Source organism: Neocloeon triangulifer, unplaced genomic scaffold (assembly GCF_031216515.1).
Source record: "Neocloeon triangulifer isolate White Clay Creek 2 clone unplaced genomic scaffold, ASM3121651v1 ptg000004l, whole genome shotgun sequence".
Taxonomy (NCBI): domain Eukaryota; kingdom Metazoa; phylum Arthropoda; class Insecta; order Ephemeroptera; family Baetidae; genus Neocloeon; species Neocloeon triangulifer.
Window position 1 is genome coordinate 1395329 of NW_026775547.1, and position 23719 is coordinate 1419047.

The 23719-nt window shown below is 36.3% G+C and overlaps 2 protein-coding genes across 2 annotated transcripts in view; one reads left to right on the forward strand and one right to left on the reverse strand.

Moving 5' to 3' along the window:
• LOC132193608 (centrosome-associated protein 350-like) overlaps window positions 1–23719 on the reverse strand; it is a 117313-nt gene that overhangs the window by 70434 nt on the left and 23160 nt on the right. The gene's annotated exons all lie outside the window — the stretch shown is intronic.
• LOC132193614 (angiopoietin-4) overlaps window positions 7465–23719 on the forward strand; it is a 36869-nt gene continuing 20614 nt past the window's right edge. Inside the window, exon 1 of the mRNA XM_059614387.1 lies at window positions 7465–7862. Within this exon, the coding sequence (XP_059470370.1) occupies window positions 7660–7862 (203 nt within the window). The 5' untranslated portion in view covers window positions 7465–7659. The remainder of the gene's footprint in view (window positions 7863–23719) is intronic.

Here is a 23719-nt window from a genome sequence, read left to right on the forward strand (position 1 = left end):
TTCCTAACATTAAGAGCACTTTATATGCAAAGTTATATCGTCGCCAATGGCCGAGCGGCACCTCAGGCTTCACGCGGCACAACTTGTAGCTCGGCGATATTTAAATTCATCAGCACCTAATGGTGCATTGAAATTCAAATCGGAATCGTTCTGCCGCACGAAAATTAGAGTTATTTGATGTTAGAAGACGAACTTGCACCGCAATTGATAAAATTATAATAATTTTCAAATTTCTCCTACAGAAAAAAAGGAGAAATTCAAGTTGGAAAGCTTAGTTCAATTTTTAATATGTAAACAGTCTTTCATAAAAATAAAAAAAGGGATATTGGTACGCATTTTTTACTTTTTTTTATATGTGAGTAAAAAACAGGACTATTTTTTGTAGATGATAGTATTTTTCAAAAAGAAAATGGCTCCAAAATTCATGAACCCAATTTTCAATCCACGGAGGTCAAATTTGAGGTGCATTTCTTCCCTAATCTTTGTTAAAAAAAATTAATTATTGACAGCTGAAGTTGTTTTTCTTCCTTTCCTGAAAATTTATGTTGCTCCTTAATTAGACAAGTTAATCTAATTTGATTTCATCTGGTAGGTAATTTAGTGTAAACAAATTTGTGTTGGAGAATTGAGTTAAAATTGAAGCAGATACAAAAAGGAACTATAATTTAATAAAACGGAGTAAATTTTTTTATTTATTTACAATTGGAGACCTTTCGTGTGTCTTAAAAAAATTGAAATAGCCAATTTTTTAAATTTTCATTAAAATTAATTTAAATCTTAAAAATATTTTATAATTATTGATTTTATTCAATATTTTCTTACGGTTCTTGGACCATGACGCTTTCCCTAATAGTCTTGGCCTTCGTCTTTTATTTTGAATAATAATTAGCATTGTCTCCGGCTAATTTCACGCGTGCTCACGCATGCAAATTATTTATTTCTCCGTTAAAATCTTTGTCCCAATAGTTCGAGCACGGCGGCCTCCTTCCAACTCTCTCCAGTCGAGCGTGTAAATATTTTGGTTCACCTTAAGTGATGCATGTGCATACGGCGTCATCAGCCCAGTACGGACGGTGGAATTAAGTTAAGCTAATTTGAATATAATTAAATTATTTCCTCGTGGACATTCGGTCCTTTTTCTCATTAAAAGCCGCCGCAGCTCGACAAAAGGTTCACTTTCACATCCTGGAAAATTGTGCTGCTGGAAACAAATGCACACTTAAACACAATACCCGTGGAAGAAAAATTCCAGCAGCTGTTTGTCCCTTCAGGTGCGAGAAGTGAAGGAAGCTTTATTTGAGTATTTTATTCAAACATTTCTAATCGATTTCCTGCGCGAGTGACAGGCCGAGGCAGGCGATCTTGCGAGAATTATAATTTTCTCCTCTCAGCGAAATTACATAATTCGATCATTAAGCACCGACGGCGCTTTGTATAGTCCGCTAATGAGTTGGAAACCATCCAATAAATGTCGCCGCTGGAACACACTTTATGACGCCGACCGTGTATTATGTCATCAAAAACAAGCAAAACATGCACCTGCGCCGCCGGCCGGACACTGTCGCGAGGCCCCAAAGTGGATAAAAATAAATTCATATCTCACAGCTGCTCGGCTTTGTTAATAAATTAAGGCGTAGCCGTGTCGGCCCCTATTAAAATTCATGTACTCTATTCAAAAAAAATCGGTCGGTCAGGAAAATATTATTACATGCGTTCATATTAATAACATATGAAAATAAATCGGCTCTCCGTTGGAATATGAAATTATAAATCCTGCCGTAATAATAGTAATAAATAAAGTTATGAGATGCAGTCGGTCGAGTTGCATACGTGGCTGCCGGCGAATTACTCCACTTTTCTTTCTTTCTCTCTCTTGCTGGCGCGCAGATGTTTTTGCCTCTTACATAAAACAAATCGCCGTCGGTTACACGCACAAATATGATTTCATATCTTCGGACGGATTAATTTATTTGATTAATTCGCCCTCTCATTGTTCAATGTGTGCGTGCCGAAGTTAAAAATCTAGATCGTATATATTCAAATAGGCTAAAAAAGGCGTACGCTCTAATGTTATATAATGCATTAGACGGTTATTGCTCCAGTTTAGACAGCCCAATTGCACGTAAATGGTAAAAGGGAAAAGCGTGAATGCAGAGTGCGCGGGTCGCGACCACAAATGGACCTCAACTTTGCTTAAAGAGAACCTGAAACCTGCGCGTGTGTTAATAATACAGGCGCGAGACAACACCCTTCAAATTTAGAACAAACAAGATATATCTTTAAACTTGTTCATTAAATCAAAGTTTTTTCTAATTTCGAAATTAATGTGTTAAAAAATACAAAATGACCTCTGGATTTTCCCTTCAAAATTTTGCGAATTTCTTATATAGCATTACAACGGTAAAAAATGTTGTGTAATTAATACAAAAAGGTGGCATTTTGGCAGAAATGTAAGCTTACAAAATCCCAGGTTAGAGTTTTTTTTTTACAAAAGGTACATTGTTTTTTATTATCTAGTAGAAAAATCAGTGAAGGGGATATTTCTTGCCTTAGAATTGTGAGAAGCGCAAAAAAATGGTTTTTTACTAATTTCATGTCTATTGTTTTTTCTTAAACTATTAATGAACCACAAATCCCATCGTTGATGAGCTGACTTTAATTCAAAGCACTACATTTTTCTTTCTTATAATTTATATTTCAATTTCAGTTTTGAATCTTCATCTAATCAGTCTTATTAGCCAAAAATACTCAGAATTTTATATTCAGTTTTGATTAATTTCTAGAGAAAGCAAGTGCCCCATAATATACAAAATAAATTTTTCAAATTTATCTTCAAACATTACAAGATATATAAGCAGTTAGCATTATATTATTTTAATTTCGATAGTATTAAAATTATTAAGACTTGAAATAATGTATTTTGAAAAAGAAAAAAAAAATTATTTAAAAAAAAAATAATACTGTTTTAATAGTTTTGCTTTTAATTATGTCACTTTATTAACACTCACTTATAAAATAAAAGCAGCAACTTTGTTTGTTTTTTTAATTGATATAATTTTTTTAACAGTTTCCAATTCAATGTATATTTTATGGTGTAAACTTAATTAGTATTATGTGGTATTTTTATATGAAAAAGTAATTTGACGGCTTTTTGCGGCGCAGGTTAAAGCCACGTGCAAAAACGATAGGACAGGTGGACGTAATTAGATAAGCCGTGTTTCGAACGCATTTACACAAAACCGAAATCAATAAACCAGCACATAATATATCCGACAAACACACACTGCCTGCTGTGGTTTATCTCGAGCACTATTACTTAACGTTTTTGTGCGTCAGATAAACAATTTACCACCGCGCGAGAGAACGAGTTTTCAATCATCAATTTTCCTTTCCACCGCAAGCAGGCGACAAATTTGAGGTTCTCGACTCCAGATCCAAACGTTGAGAGTAAAAAAGTTTCTCACTCGCCGACAGGTTGTGGTCGCGGGTCCATCAATACTCCGATTTTAAGAGTCTATAATGTCACTTATCCGCGCGATGTCAACTCGGCCGACGGAGCGAACGACTCTCGATCAATGGGGCGCCGGAGAAAAGCCCAAGCGCCTCTTTTACTACTTTTCCTTTCACTCGCTCGCACTTTTTACACGCCCGGATTAATTTGATTATTATGTTCCGGATTTTACGATCCGCGGTTTTATTTCCACTCGGGCCGACTTTTGACTTCTTGAAGCTTGTCATGAATGAAAAGTTTGAGATGATAGGTCGCGTCAAAGATCGAAGGATTTTATGCTTGGGAAAATATTTTAAAACATGGTCGATAGCAAAAAATCACCAAACTCTAAAAATTTATGGTTGCGAAAGTTTCTAAAAAAGTTTCATGCTGAATTACATTCAAAACGATGAATCTTTTTAATTCTTTTACTGGTAAAAATGTCAAACTTGTAAAAAAAGAAAAAAATTGCTTCAAAAAATGACAACTATTTGGCTCAAATTTTAATCTAAAATGTCATTATAAAAAAAAAAATTTACCGAAGGAATTTTTTAGATTTTTTTCCCCAATTATTTAGCAATAAAAGAGAAAAGTCTGAAGACTGATTTTCATAGAAGAATATTTCAAATACTCAGTTTTAGAGAGGAAAATCAAGAAAGTTTCCAATGAATTTGAAGAAATTGGATTGAAGTAATTTTAACTGTTTTCCATTAAATTATTAAAGCCTAATTATTATCAAAAATTGAAAAGAGTTTGAAAGTTTTCAAATAATGATTCACAAAATCTAATTTTCCATTGCCAGTTTTTGTAATTTGCAAAATTTACTGCAAAAATATCAATTAATTTAATTTTTATTTAATATTTTTAATACACTCCTATGGAATGAGGTTAAATTTGATGGTCGTCGTGATGCATACAAATTACATCAAAAATTGTTGCTTCAATATATTTTTCTCGCAATAAACACGTGCAAGGTTTATTGTTTCATTCTCTAATAAATTGCAAAATTCTATTAGAAAAATTTGTGTGCAAAAGGTTTCACCGATGACCACGCGCGCGACCCCCGCGAGTTTTTGCTTCTAATTGCCGGTGGAGGAATCAACAGGCGGACGCAATTATAATCGCATTAGCGAGCCGCGAATCAATCACCCAGATGGCAAAACCACGAGAGCCAAGTGCTTGCGCAGACCTTTGCTTTGCGAGTACTGCACGTGTACTTATGTGGCCGAGTCTATTGCGCCAAGTAATCCGATCTCCGATGGGCAATAATCTGAAAGTCAAGTGGGCGAAATTGGATCATCGTTTACCACCAACGCGCCCGAGCGCTACCTCTTAATTACCTACCCGCTTCATTAACATTCAACGTGCAGATAAAGCACGTGAGAAAAATCTAAATCCACGCATTTTTTGTTTGTCTTCTTTTAATTCACTCGAAAGTTTATACTGACGCAATGGATGCTTGGAAATTGCGTCATTTTGGTTGGAAATATTGTGAGATTAAAACAATTTTTTACTCCAAAAAAATAAAAAGAGATTTTATTAGAAATTTCTGGATTTTTTTTTTCATTTTATGAATATTTTCAAACTCCTTGCAATATCTGGATTGTGCACCAACTGTTTTAATGAAACTTTTTTTAAATTTTATTAAAATTTTAATGTTTACTTCTCTGTCAATGATTGGTTAAAAAAATTAAAAAAAAAACCCCGGCAAATTTTATTATAAGCTCGAAATCACTGGGAAAACGGGAAATAAATTATTTTTTGAACTGTTTAATTCGCATGGTGTAATAAATTGATTTTTTTAAGCATATTATTATCGATGCAAATGCTGTCCCTGCTTGCCGGGTTGATGATAAAATTAACATTTATTAGCTGCAAAAGGTCACTTGACTCGCGCAGTCGCGAGAAATTTTACATTTTTCTCATCCAACTCGTTGATAATTTACGAGTTTTCTCGCGAAAATGTACACGCCGCTTTTATGAACTCCAGATGCACACCTGTACTGTACGTACGTGTTTAAGTATGAAGAATTGCCGGCGAGCAATAAAACAAACGGGCACAGTTTCACTTACGACCGGGCACTCCCCTAAAGAAAAAAAAAGCTTCTTTTCTTCCGAGTGAATCGAATTTCGAGACTCATTTGTCTGCAAAAATTGCTTCAATTTGTTCTAATTGTGCGAACTGGAGGAAAGTATAGTGTGATGCGAAAATGGTTCCATTTTGAACGAGAAAAGTGACCCGGGAGCTTTCTTTCATTTTCAGAGTAACCCACGTGCGTCATCCTCTATCATCATTGTGCACACTTGACCGCGGGCCTCAACAGTAGAAACTCTCTGGGTTAGGAAACGATATCTTTCGTGCTAGAAATTGATGACTAGGCAGCTTAAAGCACCGGTATTTGTTTATTTTTAGAGGAAGGTCTCGTTTGTTATTGAATTTTTTAATCATATGCTTCAAGTTGTAGAGAGATGGATGAGCCAATCTGCAAACTTTACAATAAATCGACAGATTTTATTTTACGATTTTTGCACTTCTTGTAACAAAAATTTGAAATTTATTCACAACTTTTGATTTTGAAAAAATAAAAATATTACAATATCTATCACCTGTTTGATTAAAAAAATTATTTGCAAAATATTTTAAAACTGCAACTTTTATCCATATTTATATCTTTTTTTGGACCAATTTTCTAGACTTTTAAATTGCCTTTTCTCTCTCTATCCGCTTTGATTATAATTGTTGCTTAGATGCCCAAATTGTTACAAATAAAATTTTTACATGCAACTGTTGCAAACAATTTATTTGAAAAAATGAATTGTAGGACAAAACGGCACCACCAATAGCAAGAATTTTGCAAAAAACTTTCAAGATCAAAAAGATCCCTTCCACCGCAATTAGCCTCGTTAATGATTAATGATGTAAGGGAAGTTTTTTACTTCTTTACCTTCTTTAGCAATTCCTGTTAGGGCTGGGATGAATGATAGAACATCATCAACATTTGAAGATAATTTCAGGTTTCGCTAGACTAAATTAATAGTAAATTGCGCACATCACCATTTGCAGCTCTAGTTTCGATTTTTTGCTCTCATTATGCATAGAATATCTACACAATTTTCACTTCCTATTGCGAAATCATGAATTAAGTTTTTTTTCTTCATCGCAAATAAGCACCTTCCTTAAGTGGCGACGCATTAACAGTCTCATCAGCTCGCGCAACATTTAAATTAGGCGCTCGTAATGTTCATCATTTCTCTCTCGGCGCACCGAGCAAGACATTAATTTCAATCTTGGTAAAAAAAGTATCTAAAGAAAGTGGGTGCATGTTGCAAAATTAAGCAAAAATTGAACAACAGTACTCGTCGTCGTAATTAAATTTTGAGTATAAGGAAAAGATTTCTCGTGTCCGTATTCGGAAAAGGTGGCCGCGGCCATTACCTAAGACACGCGGAGGGACGACAAAAAAGTGGTGTAGCCGCAACCAAAGGACACGCACACTAGATCAGTGCGCGACCGCAGTGCGAGATCACTCGGTTTTGGCCGTTCACCTCGCTTTGGTGACACAATCCTGGCCTGCAGGTGAATCGGGCCGGCTATGAATGGTGGCGAATATAAGCGCAGATCAACCAGTCTGCCAGCCTCCCAGCATATATACAAAAAAAGAAAGAAAACTCGGTTACGGCTCTGTGTGTGTGTACATTAAAACAGGGTGGGGCAATCAATGTTCTCCCAGACTGACCTACTAATTTTATATAATTTCGCTACCTGAAAATATAATAAATTAAATTATAAATTTTATTTATTTAAAATATTTTCCGGATAATTTGTTGATCAAGTATGGAATATTGATATAGACCCCTCCACTGAGTGATAAGGTCTGCCTCCCTCCACCTGCGCCTCAGGTTGGTGCGTTTTGGCCAGCCAGGTCTGGCCGAGTGACTGTAGTGGAGTGAAAGTTAGTTCCCTCGGCAGCCGCCCGCCCGCCATAGCCCGCCCGCCCGCCTGCCAATGCTGCAGACACCAGTGCAGACCGCTCGCGCCGAAGGATAAGAACTGCTTGCTGCCTACCTCTGCGTGCTCGCCCCATCGATCTCTTTCTTTTCCTCTCTTTGTTCTGCGCCGGCAGGACTTTTACACAAGTGCGTGCTGGTGAACTGACATTCGATAGACCATGAGGCGCCGCGTCGCCGTGCTGGTGCCAAAATCGCCGCTTTGGCTCCTCTTGTTACTCGCCGCCGTCGCTTTCGGCGCCAAATCGTCCCCCGACAAACCACCCTCCTTCGTCTACCCCACGAGGAGTACGACGTCGACCACCACCCCCGCGCCCTTCAACGGCACCTTGCCGGAAAAGCCCCGTCCTGGATCCAGAAATAGGTACGTTTTTTTTATTATTATCTGAATATTTTTTTGTGATTTGCGAGAAAAGGAAAGGCAAAAATTCATAATTTGTATATGAGATGAAATAAGAAAAAATTAGAGTAAAAAACTGTGCAAAAATAATATAAAAAATTTATAAAAATATGAAATAATTAAAAAAAACACGATCTAGAAATGAATATTCCTCAACACACAGAAAACTGCAATTTATCTAAAAAAAAAAATCATAAATTTTAGTAGATTTTACTTCATTTTTTGCTTCAGTTATATATGATTTATATTAATCTACTAATATATAGGTCAGTAAATTTATTCCATACTTCTGCATTTTTTGTTGCGATTTGCAGATTGGCTCAATAATCTTGCAATCTTGCAATATTACTCTATCATAAATTTAAATTGCAGAAAGTACAAGTGATCGCGTCTCAATCGATCCGTGAAGCTCTAAAATCCAATTTATTTGATTTATTTCCTCGCTTAACTCACTCCGAATGTCTCTGGCAGGACAAAAACGAAAACGAATCCAATTGCTGCGCATTATTTACTTCTTATAATTCCTAAACTGCCTGGCATTAAAACGTGACACTGAATGGAGCCGAGTCCACGGCCAAAACAATAAAGATGAAAGAGACGCGTTTATTTTTATGTTTTTTTTCCGTCAGCCAAAGAAATTCGACACTGTGCGAACAAGCAGCCGGACGGAAATAAATTCTCGATTAATTGTAATGTTCAGAGTACTTTGGTTTTCCTCAATACCCCGTCGAGTGTGTTGTGTTGCTCGAAATGTGGGTCTCACGCGAGTAAATCACCGGAGAGACTTGAGCGCGTGCAAAAGCCTGGAAATTATGTATGTAAGTGTGGCTTGAGCAGGGTCAGGCGTGATGTTTTTGTCAAGGTTTTTTAGGGAATTTCATTTTCGTCTCCAATTGTGCTCTTTTGGTGTGCACAGAACACCCACAATATTCGCTTTGGCACTAATTATACGATTTTTATTTATTTTATTGAAAGAAAAAAATACTAAAAATGGACTCGATAAAGTCATAGTGGGTGTTGTGCATAAATCATTTCCGTAAAAAAAACGAATGTAAAGTTATAAGAAAGGTGAATTTAAAAAATATGCGAATATAAACAGATTAAAAATCACATTCAATGTGCTAAAAACACATTGAATTTCGGTGAAGAATTAATTCAAATTAATAATAAAATCCTCTCTTCTGCAATATTAAAAAAAATTGAAATGAATACGAAATTTAATTTGGTGTATTTTGATAAGGAAGAATTGAGTCGTTAAACTCTTAAAGTACGAACACGGAAGAAAGTTTTCGGAGAGACCAGCTTGTGCTTTTGAAAACGAAATTTGTGCGTCTCTCTCTCTCGTCATGTAATTGGATGCAGGGAGCAGTTTTATTTTGACATTAGCATCTTTTACGGGCACAAACTTAATGACATGCACAAGCTTAAATTCGGATCACGTAGCCCGCGAAAATTCCGTCACATATTATAGAAAGTGAATACAAACGTGCGTAACAAGTATGCACGCGGCCGCATTAAGAAAAAAATCCACGTCTCTCGAGGCTCGGACGGAGAGTGAAGAAAAAAAAATTTAATTTGGCCGCTTCTTTCTCTCGCCGGGATAACCACCAAAAGATACGCTCTCCGTATCGTGGTAGAACAAGAGGGATTAACAGGGAGTTGCTGCCAAAGCCGATTAAAAGCTGCTTTATGTATATTTATTTACATTTGCCCACTGCATAGAGAAAAAGAAATCGTGCATGCATAATAAAATCGCCGCTTTTAGTACACATTATTAGCGGCTAATATATAAAAAGTCTGGCGCGGCCAACGCACTTAATTTTTGGCACGTGCAGCGATCTCGAGACGGCGATATGAAAAGTATACGCGACGGAGAAGAAGAACGAGAAGTGGGTCAATTTGGCGCAATTTGTCTCGATTTGCGAGCATCCAAAACTGAGAGAAAGAAAGAAAGTCACTCTCTAATCAGCGGCATGTAAATTAATCAAAAATATTATAATTTTGTTCGGAAAAAAATCAAAAATTAGAAACGTTGATCACTAAATCAGGCGTAAAATTAACATGGAAATTATTTTGTCAAAAATAACGGAAGGATTAGGACGAAAGGAACTTTCTTTCATTTCCTTATAAAGAACCTTCCGAATTTCGGCTAAGCCTTCGATTAATTTGCTAATCAAGAAGTCGCATTTTCATCACAAAGATCGTCGTTGCCCAACTTGGTTGGTTAATTTAATTGACAGAAGCGCAGCAGGTTCTTTCGAAGCGCCCACTTGGAGATTTTGACAAACACACTTGACACTTCTTCTTCTCTAGCGGGTCACCCTGTTGAGAAAGCAACTCACTTAATAACGAGAAGCATGTGTTTTTGCTGCATGCGTCGTGTGAAGTAGACCGTATCTCTCTTCATCCGCATTTTAACTCGGTACATTCATCCGCGAGTGCACTTTTCTGCACAATCACGCGCCATTCAATGAGGCGCGGCAGTGTCAAGGTCGGCGCGAAAAGCAACAAAAGGTTATCTTGTCGCGGGTTAAACGGCGAGTCGTGATCTCGGATAAGAATTTCAAGCTTCCTCCGACGCCTCGTGAAATTGATTGGGCCACTTTGGAAAGAAAGAAATTATTATTTCCTCGTGGCTTGCAGAAGGCCGGCGGTGAGTTTGGCACGGGGCCGAGCAGTCGATTCAAAATAAGTCACGCTGCCCGCAAGTTTAATAACCAATGCATTCGATGGTTCAAGTTCATTTCTCCTCCGAGTGACTTGAATGCCAATTCGGAATTGAGGCAAAAAATAAATAAGAAAATCAGAACTTGCAGAAAATTATTTGAAATATGAAAATTTTGTTCAGAAAGGACAAGTTAAATTGAGAGAAAAAAAGTGAAATTAATTACTAACGACGGATTAAAAAAAAGGAAATATTTAAGAGTAATAAAAAAAACCAAAATGAATTATTTTAATTATTGTTCTGTTATTATTTTATATAAAGAAAGTAAGGTCTTTTTGCTTGCAATTTTTGGAGTTTCTGGAGGGAATTGAGAACTAGGAAAAATTAAAACACCGAGCTTCTCCAATTAATTTACTAATTAGCTAATTAGTGAGGTTGCCGCTCGCAGTCTTGCCTCACGTTTTTTGATTCGCGCGTGCAACTGACATAACCACACACGCACCCAGCAGTCTAGATGCGATTCATCTCGGAGATATCTCGTTTCACATTTGTAAGTAAGCGAGCTGGAATTAAGGCGCGTTTTCGTCCACTTTCTATGGGCCGAGTGGCGATTATTAGCGGCGTCTTATCTCTGTCGTTTCTTTCTTTGCACTCGAAAAGCCGTCGCCGCCGCGCACTGCTTGATCAAGATATTAACTAATGATCGGTGGACGCGCGCGAGAGGCCAAAAAAAATTATAAATACACGCGGCGCGGCGTATAGAAAGTTGTGTGCAACCGACACGTACGAAAATATCGTCGCGATTCTGCGGTGTCATCATTCGGTCTGCTTTTTCCTTCTGTTCCAGTAAGTGCCGTGTGTGTACGTCTCCTTTTTTAGAACGTACAAAACGGGAGCCGGTGTTTGTTCAGATGCGCTTTTCGATTCCTATTCGAAGTACCACTTGAATTGAAAGCAGCTCTAGCCCATGTGCAGAAGAAGAAAAGAGAAATAAACAAACATTGAATAGTGATTAAAGAGAAAATAAATTTAGAAACCCAAACAATACCCATGGATTTTTTAAAACAAGTATTTTCATAATTATATATTGAACAGCCAAAGTAAATTTTTTTAAATTATTTTCGTCATTGAAATTATATTTTATTTTTATTTTATATTATTTATTTTAAATTTTTACTTTCTTGTTATATTTATTATTTATTTTAATTATTTTAATATTTTTTCTCCTGATTTAATATCATTCTTTAATAATGATAATTATTTCAAAATTATATTTATTTATTAACCTCTAAATTACTTACCAATTCTATAAAACATTCATTAATGAAATTTTGAATCAAACTTTATGAACTTTGTAGTTATTTTAAATTACTCCAATCTTTTACTTCATTCTTTCATATTATAATTTTTGTTTCATTAATGCATTTTAATTATTGGTATGCAACCCGGCGAACAAGGTTCCCCTTCAGGTTGCATAACCTCGCTCGAGGGGGTAAATCGGCTCAGGAGCGACTTTATTTTAAAATAATGTTGCAGTGCAGCGCATGCAACACGATAGATAATAAATCAATCGCGCAGCGTCAACCCGCTCGAGTGTGAGTGAGTGAGTGACCACAGGAGTTGAAGAAAAGTGAAGGCTGGTTATTCGAATCCACTCTCGTTCGCTCACCAAAGTGCACTCACACTCACGAGCAGAGTGCAATGAATGAAATCGCACACGCGACATAATATTGACACTCGCTTCTTCTCAGTCTTTACTTTTTTTTTACCTTTTAATGCCTCGTACTTTTCTCTTCACGCGAGTCTCCCAAGTGGGGCAGACCGGCGAGCGTGCACATTAATTTGCAGAGACCGTTTTCGATTTATGACCGAGCGGCAAACTCGTATATTAAAAAGCCACGGTCCGTTCCATTACACACAGACAGAGAAAGACGGCGCGGCTACTCGAATGGGAATTGCGTGACCCTCTCAAATGCAGGCCAATGCCTGTAAAAGGAAGTCTGATCTGGAGACAGATTATTTACTTTTGCAACTCCAGAATTCCACTCACTGAATTTGGAGCGAAAAAACACATTAAATAACAAAAAAATCATGTGGGAAAAGTATATTTATAATTATTTTTGACTATTTAACAATTTCAGTTGCAAGATGTAATAAAAACGTAAACGGAAATAAACATTATAAGTTAAAGAAAATATTTTATTTAAAAATATTTGTTTCTTATTTAAAGCAACTTTACCTTTCATAAGGACGATATAAACAAATTAAAAAAATACAAAAGTCCAAATCAAGAATCTAAATATTTTATGAAAGCAAGAAAATACTTTAAATTACTTTAAATCTAAATAATTTTGCAATTTATTTCATCAATCAATTTTCATCGTTTTTTTTTTTTTTATTAATGTGTTTAATAATTTTGAATTAATGATATCTGAAATATTTGTATATTTTAAATATTAAAGCCCGGGTTGAAGAAGGTTCTGAGACAGCCTGGGAGTTCATCTTCAGATACATTTTCAAATCTTTCTCGCGGAAACGTAATTCTCATATTGACACGGTGTATCATTACATGTTTCGCAACAAACAATCGACTCGAATTCATGCTCGTCTATTTGCATACCGATCTAGTGCGCTTCGTTGTAAAATCTTTTGCGAAACCTGGCCGCGCGTCTGCCTCGGTTCAGCAGAATCGTGCTCGCGAATCTACGTCTGCCGGGTGAGCGCGCACGTTATTTAATTTTTGTTCCATCCTCTTGGTTAATCGCACGTCATGGCGCAAATAATTATTTCGTCTTATCAGCGGACGTCTAGAACAAAAAGAATGAGAGGAAGCGGCTTCTACGAGTGCAAAAAAGGTTGAACCACGACGCGTGAATTCAATTAAGACTTCAGTAATAAAAAAAGTACTGCACAAGTTCGTTCACCTCTCCTTAGATATAAAAATTAATTGCGCAAGAAATTTATTATTTGGCGGAAACAATAAAATCCTGGGCGTGTTTCAGATCCGCGGGGCAAATAAAATTTTTGTGTCAAATCGAGACCGAAAATGCGCTGCCGGTCACAATTAGCGTCGGTGCAGCACTTTCTGCAGATCATTGCACCGAGCGGCTTGTAATAAAAGCGTCATTCGTGGATATTTATTTGCTCTGATTTCGCAGTCGAAGAGAAGGTGGGCGACGTCTGGCGCTCTAATCGATCGCGATGGGTGGTCCGGCGCGTGAAAAAGATAAAAGCCAGTTGGCCGAGTGTGTCTCATTACCCGCAGCTTGTTTTATTGGCGCCTTTGATGGGCGGCCGGAAGTGCGCCCAAATTAATCCGCCGATTTTTTTCTTTATTTTAATAAACGCCCCGTGTACTTTCGATCTCGTTTCAAAATTCGCCCCAGGCATTGTCACTGCGCGCGCTAATGAGGTCGATCGTCGGCCGCAAATCGCGGATAAGATTGCGAGTGCGCAAAACCGCGCGACCGGGGTGCATTTCACAGACCCTGATAACACACGCAGTGAGAAGAGAATCGCGAGCGAGGCAGCCTTGCACTCCCGATGGAAAGTGGAAGTGCACGTGTATCAATTAATTGTTGTTATCATGCACGCAGATGAATTTCTTTCTAGCTTATAATCCACGTGCTCTGCTCTCAAGCTGATTTCACTCGCACAGAGCAAAAAATAAAAAGTGAGCAGCAAAACTACTCGTCAATTTTAATACCACTCCCCGTGCGTGTTTGTAATCGAAAGGATAAAAAAAAAATTGTGTATGACAGGCGGTGTGAAATGGTACCGACGGTGCTGAAATAATTGCGACGAAATGAAATTGAAATAAGAAAGGCCTGTGCAAATTAATTAATTTCACAAATTCGTGCAGGAGGAAATCCTTTTTTGGGCAATTATTGCATTATTTAGTTAAAAAAAAAAAACAAATAGAATAATTAAGAATGTTATTTAAAAAAATTTATATAATTTATAATTCTTTTCAAATTGTAGTTTACTTCTGAGAACATAATATGCAGCCTGTTTAACATTTAAAATTTCTAACTAAATAGTGTTTAAGTTTCTGCATTCTTTTAAGAAACAAAGCTTCTAACAAATAAATAATTCAATTAAATTTAAACTTTTGTTTCCATTCAACATATTTTTAGTAAATTCGGAACATTTTATAATAATTATTGATGTGTTTAAACATTCTGGAAAAAAACAGAGATGTTGCTTAGATTGTTGAATTAGAGTGTGATAATAAAAAATAAATAAATGCAAACACACAAATGTAAAGCTTTGGCCAAATTAAAGCCATGTTCAAAACTAGTGAGAAGAATTCAATACAAATTCTACAGCTTCGTTAAATTTGCTCAAATCAAAAGTAAATAATTTTGGTTAATGCAAAGCAGAAAATGCAAATTTTAACAATTTGATAATTAAACTTTTTGAACAATCTTGATTAAAAACGATCCAGACTTATGAGTCTCTTTAGGAAATCTCTACAGATTGTCTTCAAATTTCAGAATTTTTATCAACAATCGATCAAATTTTAAACCTCCCCAGATTTAAGTTTTTTAACGATTCAAATAAAATTTAATTAAAAAAAATTGTGTAAATAATTGTTGTTTTTTTTAATTAACCACAGCTAAATATGAAGAAAAACCTTCATTTAGTCGCAGCACTCACAAATGAAAATGGCTTGATTTGCAAGACGAAAAACGCGACCTCCTGACGCAAGTAGGCCAATTTGGCGTCGAAATCGCACTTAAAATCCGGCGCGAGGTGTACCTTTGCCGCACTGCGTTATCTAATTGCACCTCGAGCAATTAAATCTAGCAACTAAACACAATTATTAAAACCAGCAAACACTCCTAGTTAGCCAGCTGCCCTTGTTCCAGGTTCGCGCTTTCTTCGCTCGGTCCGAAAAGTTTAATGCGGCACTTGTGCATATCATTACGCAACCCGTTCGCAACAATGGACAGCATTTGGAAAAAGATTTATGACACATATAGGTCCATAATCACACCCACACGACCGAAAGCGTGAATAGCTGATAAACTAGCTGGCCGCGGCGGCGGTTTTCTCACACAAACTCTCTCGCCACGCCTCCCTCTGAGCGATGCAAAATTTCTTTGCCGATCCAATTACTATGCCCGAATTTTTCCCAAGCCAGTTAGTTGTGTAATGCGGCATGCCTCCTCGACAATGCTGGAGATCATATATTTTCGAGCGAATTAGGAACAGACACGCCGACATATCCACTTTGAGAACCGTCAAAATATGTGCATAAAGCGTATGTAATAAAATGCGCGAGCGTGTTTTTTTTTTTTTCATATTTGCATATCGTCGAGATTGCTGTTGTGAAAAGTAAGTGCTCGCATGATTTTAAAAAGATAAAAAGTTGGCTGATTAAAATGTACTTTTCACAATGAATCATAAAAAGGAACTGTATAAAAATACATTCCTTGAATACCAGTCTGACTTTTAAAAAACAAAAAAAAGTTCCGAAACTAGACCGACTGCAAAAATTCATAATGGTTTTAAAAGGTATTAAAATAAATTATAAGCAGGCATTAATGATGATATTTTTAAATTGATTAAACTTGCTTTATACATACATTTATAGAGCATATTAGAATGCGATTAATAAATTCATATTACCCATTATAATGTTGTTTAAATTTCTATTTTCTAGTAAAAGGAATAGCAAAAGTGAGGAGATCAAAATCAAAAATACTTATAACAGAATTTTTTAAGAAATTATTTTGCAAATTAACTTGAGAAAAGGAAGTAAATTAATCTCAACAAAATCATTGTTGCCATGAAAATTGAATTTAAATAAAATAATAACAAAAAACTCCGCATTTAATTTAAAATAAAATTAATAAATATATAAATATAAATAATATAAAATCTTAAAAAAAAATTATTACTGGTGAAGAATTCAAGGATTTCATATCTCACATGGTCAGTTAGTGAATGTTGAAATCTTTCCTTTTGCATTAGTTCAGAAACACAATTAAGACGCCACTTAAAAATTCAAGAGAAAGAACAGAAAGGCATTATATTTTTTCCAAACGTTTTTGCCGAGGTGAGAATCGTCTTTAATTACCGCGAAACGCGGCTGTGACGTGCGGATCATAATATTCATGAATCCGGCTGCGATATTTTTATGGGTCCGTCAGCTGACCCAAATTTTGGCAAGCACAAAAACACAGAAGAAGAAGGTTTTGTGTTTTATCAACCGCAAACGCGCACATAACACCTCTGCCGGTTGCGAAACTAAATTACGTCAGTAATTAACACCACGCATGCATTAATATTGAAATCGAAAGACTGCATAGTGATTGAGGTTAATTATGTCGATTTTTATTATACGATAATTGCCGGCCATTATTATTTGCTGAATTTGGAGCAGTTCTTTTGGAGTTCGTGATGAATCGGAAACGTAAATAAAAACAAATACAGATGCCGCTACCATAATTACCCAGAACTAAATAGGCTATTAACTAATGACCTCTCCAAGTGAACAGCCGTAATGAGAAAGCAAATTTTGTACACCAGTGCATTTTATTAACTGGAACAATTGCTTTTACAAGCCGCCGTTTTCGTGGAAAAAACGCACAATTTGACTGACAAGGAGGAAAACTGCAAAATTAAATTCTAGATTCGGTAGATGCGTTGCAATGAGCCTCAATTTGCGATAATTACATTGTAATTATACAAGCAAGCACTTTATTTCGTGCACTTCTGACCAAATTTTTCCTTTTCGGACAAGAGAGATTTTTAATGTGAGGCAACATCTTAACCAAAAGTGTTGCCACCAACATGCAAACTTACGTTGAATTGAGGTGCTACTTTTTAAATAATTACTCTCTTGTTAATATAAAAGTTTAGAAATTTAGAGCACTTAATTTAGCCTATTTTTGTGCACCCAGTGTGAATTTTTTTTTAAGATCAACGTCCTTTTTAATTTGTGTGATGACGCGAAAAGTGCGTGAATAGTGACGAGCAAGCGTTGAAAACTCTCAGCGTTAATTGCATGCAGATCTTACAGTCAAGAATGAAATACAACTTGATTGTTGTGAAAACCGCGAAACTTACGACAACCTGGTAGGCTTTCTCTCTATACTTAAGTATATGGTGCATCCTTAATTAATTGCCGGGCTTAAGCATTCCCAGATCACGCACTCTGGACCTAAATAGGAAAGGCGAGGAAAAAAAATGAAAACAGCAGGATTGCGGTATAGAGCGTGTTATTAAAATTCGCTCGACGAGAATTAAAAGGTAAAAATCTTCTCACAAGGGCGACGAAACCTTCGAGACACCTTACTCTGAATATAATAAGAACGGAATAAACATAATATCGGTATTTGCGTTTAGGTTACTAGGTCGTTGTCGCTCATAATTACCGTAGCGAGAGATTATGACTGGGGATTGTGCGCCACTCTTGATAATAACAACATTCGCGTTTCTTTGTTTTCTCTAACACCTTGTTCGGAGATGATTAGTTTCGATTAGACGTGCTCGACAATAAGCACAATCAATCCAGTGGGATGTGACATGTACACAAACAAACGCCAAATATATTTTGACGAGTGATTTATTGTTCTCTTTTGAAAGAATTTGACCTCGATAAAATTGTGAATTTATCTCTTAATTTCAATTATTCCTTCCAAATAACAAACATATTTGTTTACTCTTTTCTCATTACTCATCACTTGAATTCAATTATTCGCGGTCTTATCACCGGTCGCGATTTCTCTCCGCCGCGAATCTAATTACAAACCGAGGGCTATTAAGAGGGGCGGTGCAAGATTTTAAAGATTTATGTTTTCATTTGAAAGCAAACGGACTCATTCGCCGCTAATTAACTCGAAAAGCGGCGAGATTTATTGCGCGGCAGTGATCTCTATCGGGTCACAATTCAATCTGCATGAAAAGTCCGAGACCGCGTTTCTCCGCCGCGATATGACAAGTCAGCGCACCTGCAACAATTGGTATAATTCGAAGGACTCGCTTTTCTTTCTCCCTACCGGTGAAAAATGAACGACAGTTTTATGAAGGTTGTATTATTGTTGTTCAGAAGGGAGCTGCACCTGTTCACTCGGTCCATAACAGCTTTAACGAGATGTTTATTCTTTTTCTCGTAATCCGCCTGTTGTTGCATAATAGCACAATAAGTAATGAAATAATTAAGTCAAGCAATTTGTGCAATTTGAAATTATTTTAATTTAAAATAAAATAATTAAATTAATATCAAGTAGTTTTGTATATACATATTTGTTAATTATTTCAATAGGAATTTTTACTTAATCTGTTTTAAAATTTCAACAATTCTTCACTAACTATATCATCTGAACAAAATAAACAAAAATAATAATTTTATTTTATATAAATTAATTTTTTTGTGATTGTCACATAATTTTTTATTTGTAATAAGTCGCGTTTTGCTTTCCATTTTCAATTTCAAATTAACATTCCTTTTCAAATTCAAAGCATTGATTTTCTCGCTCACTTTCTAGTAAAATGAAAGATTAAATTTTTTATTTTAAGTGTAATAAACACTTTTACCTTTAATTCCACTGAGAAGATTAAATTGATCAAATTTCCACGACACACAATATATGTAAATTATGTATTATTTTATATAACGACATCATAATTTCACCCGCTGAGCAAACTCCTCGTTTGCATTTATTTCGAAGTCGTTATTATTATATTATACATTTTTGCTCGGGGCGGTCTTCACGAATGCATGCAAATGAATTTTTGCACGCGGCCGACGAGAAAGTACGTATGAATTTTCAAAATTCATCATCTGACTGGCAGATCTATCTCTCACGCGGCCACAATTGAATAATAATTTAATATTTCGGCGATCACTTGTTTTCGGCATTCCTGTTCAATGTCCCACGCTCGCACAATTCGTGACACGAGTGCCATTGAAGGACCTACCTGCCGATCATTATCTGCCAAAAATGTTTTCGGCATTGACATAATAAAGGGACATTCAAATTCGCAGGTAGCGAGGACGTGTGTAATTTAATCTTTTGCACTTTTCTTTCATTACGATAACAAATCGAATGCAATTATGTGTCACGAGACAAATGAGCAATTGTGCAAAGATCAGAAAGATACACTAGTTTTTATACAAAGAGCTAATCAATTCGCATGTAATTTAATTAAACTGGATGACTGATGCATTTTGCAACATCGGCGAGTATGAGAGACTAATTGAAATATCACCGAGAAATGATTTCTGCTCGCGGCCATTCAAATAAATAATAAAAAGCAGTCTGGGCGCTCTAGAATCGGCCGAGATCGTGTTCAATCAGGTAAATCACATTAACAGGCCCGTATTCATTTCATCAGGTTGGAAGGAAAGTGAACTTTTTCGAGAAACGCCGCTCTATTTATTTATTAGTTCCATCGAAAGGATAAAACCTACACAACATTTGACGACAGCGGCTTCCTTAATGACATAATAATTATAGTATTAATGCGCACATAATGCAAAAAAAGGAATTCATCGCTTCCTGAGAGGCTTTCTGAATTTAATGGTAATCGCGTTATGGAAGCTTCGAGGTTTGAGCAAGTCTATTAGGCGAATTAAATAGCGTGACCGGCCGAAATGTACATTTTTTTTTATCTCTATTCGAAAAGCGATAATTAGAAATGAGATTTTCACAGCATTGCAATAAGAAAAGGGAGCGGCATCTTGAAAATAAATTTCTCTTGCAGTCCAGATTCGAAATCGAACCCTTTGAGGTACAAACAATTATTTCACTGGTGAATTATCTGTACCGGTCGGTGCTGCAGATTTTGCTCGTTCAGGCCGAAAGATAATCGAGATGCTTTCTGCTCAGGCGCCCGTCATTGAAGGGCACGCGCTCGTTTTCACCCACGCCCGTAGGAAAATCGCACGCGCATTTCCCACAGAGAAAAGAGGAAGTGTGTTTTCGCTCTCTTGATTTATGTATTTCTCCGCAAACAAAAAGCGTGAGCATTTGTCGCTCACACGTTTATTTATCTTAATTGTCAACAACAACAACTCTCACACGTGTGAAAACAGCCGTTCATTCATCTCTCTTTGTTGCTGCAGCGAGTATTGATTCTCAATTTAATATATAATTCAAAGTGCCGAAAAGACTTTCGATTTCGCAAGTGACCAGGTCAATGCTATTATGCGCGCGAGTTATCGATCTTGTAAGCCTATACTTAAGGCCTCGATATTTCCTGCTACCTAAATATGGGCGGTGATCCGAAATTGAATGAGCAAAAACTGGCTCCACTGACTTTGTGCTGACTTGCTTGTGAATAATGGCCGCGAGAGCAAATTTATTTCCAACTGCATGTCCCGTGTGACGGCAACACGTAATGAAAATCGCAATTTCCTCCGCATCTGGTTCAGATCGACGACGTTATGCAACACGTCTGGCAACCTGAAAGCGCCGGATGCATAATTCCGAATGGCCGCGGCGACGATTCCGAGAATTCAGCACCAGGTTTTTTTCAATGCCGTCCTTTTACACAAACTAATTTAAATTACAATCTTTAGAAACTGTGTCAGATTTAAAATTTGAATGAATTTTCAGAAATATAAATGTTGATGGAAAATATTAATTTTTTTCATCACAATATTTATTCATAAGAGTAAAATCAATAACTTCTGATTGGAGTTGACATAAATTAGTATTAGAAAGGGAAATAAATGAAAACTAAACTTTTTAATTCAGTTTCTCCTCTCCCAATACCACAAGTAAAAAGAGGAGGAAACAATTTACAATAAATTAAAAATCTTTCAAGCTTTACATGATTTTATTTTCAGTCATGGTGGTTAGTTTTCATGATCAAGATTCAATTCAGTTACATGAGCTGATTTTTCGCTATTGGTTTCCATTCGATTCTTTTCCTTTCAGCGAAAAAAAGGTATAGAAAGCTGGCGAGTGTTTATTGTGTTAATTCCATTAGGGATCTCTCTTCTTTTTTTATTATTTTCTATGCGCGCCGCCGATGAAAAGAGCAAACAGTGCGATGTTGTTGCTTTTAAACACAAGCTCGCTTTCCACGTGTGCGCCTTGAATACAAAATGCACTGAAGAGAGAAAGAAACAAAAGCCGGCCGGTTGATTAGATCGGCGTTTTTAACCGAGTTATCCGACACAATCGTCCTGTGGAGAATTGTATGTACGTTTCCTTATAATATCAACCCCGATATTACCTTTTTTGTTTCAGTTTCACTTCATACTGGTATTTTTATGGCATTGTTACGTCAAAAAAGCCTCATTTGCCGAGATAATTAAACTTTTTCTCTAGAAGGCAACTCCAGATGTTCACGGAAAAGAGGAATAATTTGACCACTGACCTCAAAAATTTATTATTTTCAGCGTCATTGTCGTTTAAAGGATAAAAGAAATGAGGCGAATCAATTATGCCTGAAAAAAAGATGATGCCAAACCGCACAATTTGTAAACAATAATCTCCTTTTGAAATGCTGAGTTGTTCTCGATTCTGAACTCTCGAGTGCGTTTCATCACAGAGACGCTGACGGACAAAAATCTTTTAGAAATTAACTCTTCTTGTGTGTGCCTCCGAAATCAGCGTGAGCGTCGAATTATCTCGGTTTTGCGGCTGGTCAAGCGTCAAACCGATTGTTCTTTTACAAATAACTGCAGTTGAGTGAACGGGCGAGCATTATTTTGATCTCAACGCATTCGTGGTTCCACGATTTAGATCAAGTTGCTTTTTTACGAGAAATGAGAAAGTAGCTCTCGATTTTTCTTTCATTTAAATTGAAATCAAATACTTGCCTCTGATTGATTAAAAAATTTTATAATTGAAAAATCGAAGAGAAGAAAGGAGGAGGCCGCGTGCTCTTTCGAGTTGGTGACCTGCAGGTTAAATGCCTCCATTATTGTTTTGTGTTATTGTTCGGGAGGATGTGAGCCATAATAATAAGCGCGCGAGTGCCATGCACGGGCAGATTGCAATCGGCGGCGCAAAAAGGTGTGAAGACCGACGACGGCGTTAATGCTGGTGCGAGATTGATGCCTTCCTCGCGTCAGCCGCGCACAATAAAAACGGCGCATAAATCTTGACAAAAACAAACAAGAATAATTGCACTAATAATGCAAAACATGACACGTGCATTTTATTCATTATTTATTGTTTCCGAATGTGATGCAAAAGTGTTAAAAGCAATGTTAGAGCGAGTCAATTGAGTTTTAAAGAGAAAACTAATTAACCTGTGGGGTCAAATTGACTTGTAAGAATGAAATTAAAAAATTGATTGATAATAATATTAATAAAAGTATATTTAATAACTGTAGAATAAATTTTTTTTATATTTCATGATTTAAATTATTATATTTTTATCATTATATAAACTTTTTTTTAAAAATTTCTTTAAGTGTTAGTTTTTGAATATTTTAAAATTCTATAACAATAAAAATTAAATTTACTAATGGCCTTTCAAAGAATTTATGAAATTTTATAAAAATTAGACTTTACAGTGAATTATCACATGAAATATTGTAAATTAAAATTTAATACCATGTACAAAGTAAGCGTGAATCATCCTTTACATACTATTTATGCAGAAGATTTCCATGCTAAAGTAACCAACAATGATCATAATTATATTATCCAAATTAGTCCAATTCTAATAGAACAATTTCTTAGTAATATTTCACTGAATGAAAAGGCAAACTCTACAAATGACCAAATGTTAAAGATGGGTGCGGGAGGACGAGCCACACCCATCACCAGTGACTTATAACCTCCCGCAGAACAACAAAACTAGCCCCCGACAGAGACCTTGAAGGTTGAAAAAAACGATTCGCATACACAAATAAATAATCATATTATACTTTGTGTTGTTATAAACACACGCATGAGCTTTACTGGGTGTGGTCCAGAGAGGTCTGTCTGCTGATCCGACTGAAATCATCGTCGCTAGTTTTTCCCGTCAGTGAAAGATGGAAAGAAAAAAAGAAAGCCTGCGTGCACTTTTAAGCCCATCTAAGCAAAAAGTGACATTTTACCATAAAGATTGTGAAGATTAAAATCGGCTGCGTGTATGAAATATGGACAAGATGATCTTTGGTCGTTTGTCCAGAGTAGTCTGGCCAGTTGTGTACATAATGCAGTAAGTGAGTGTTGCGGTAACTCTTTGGGTGCGT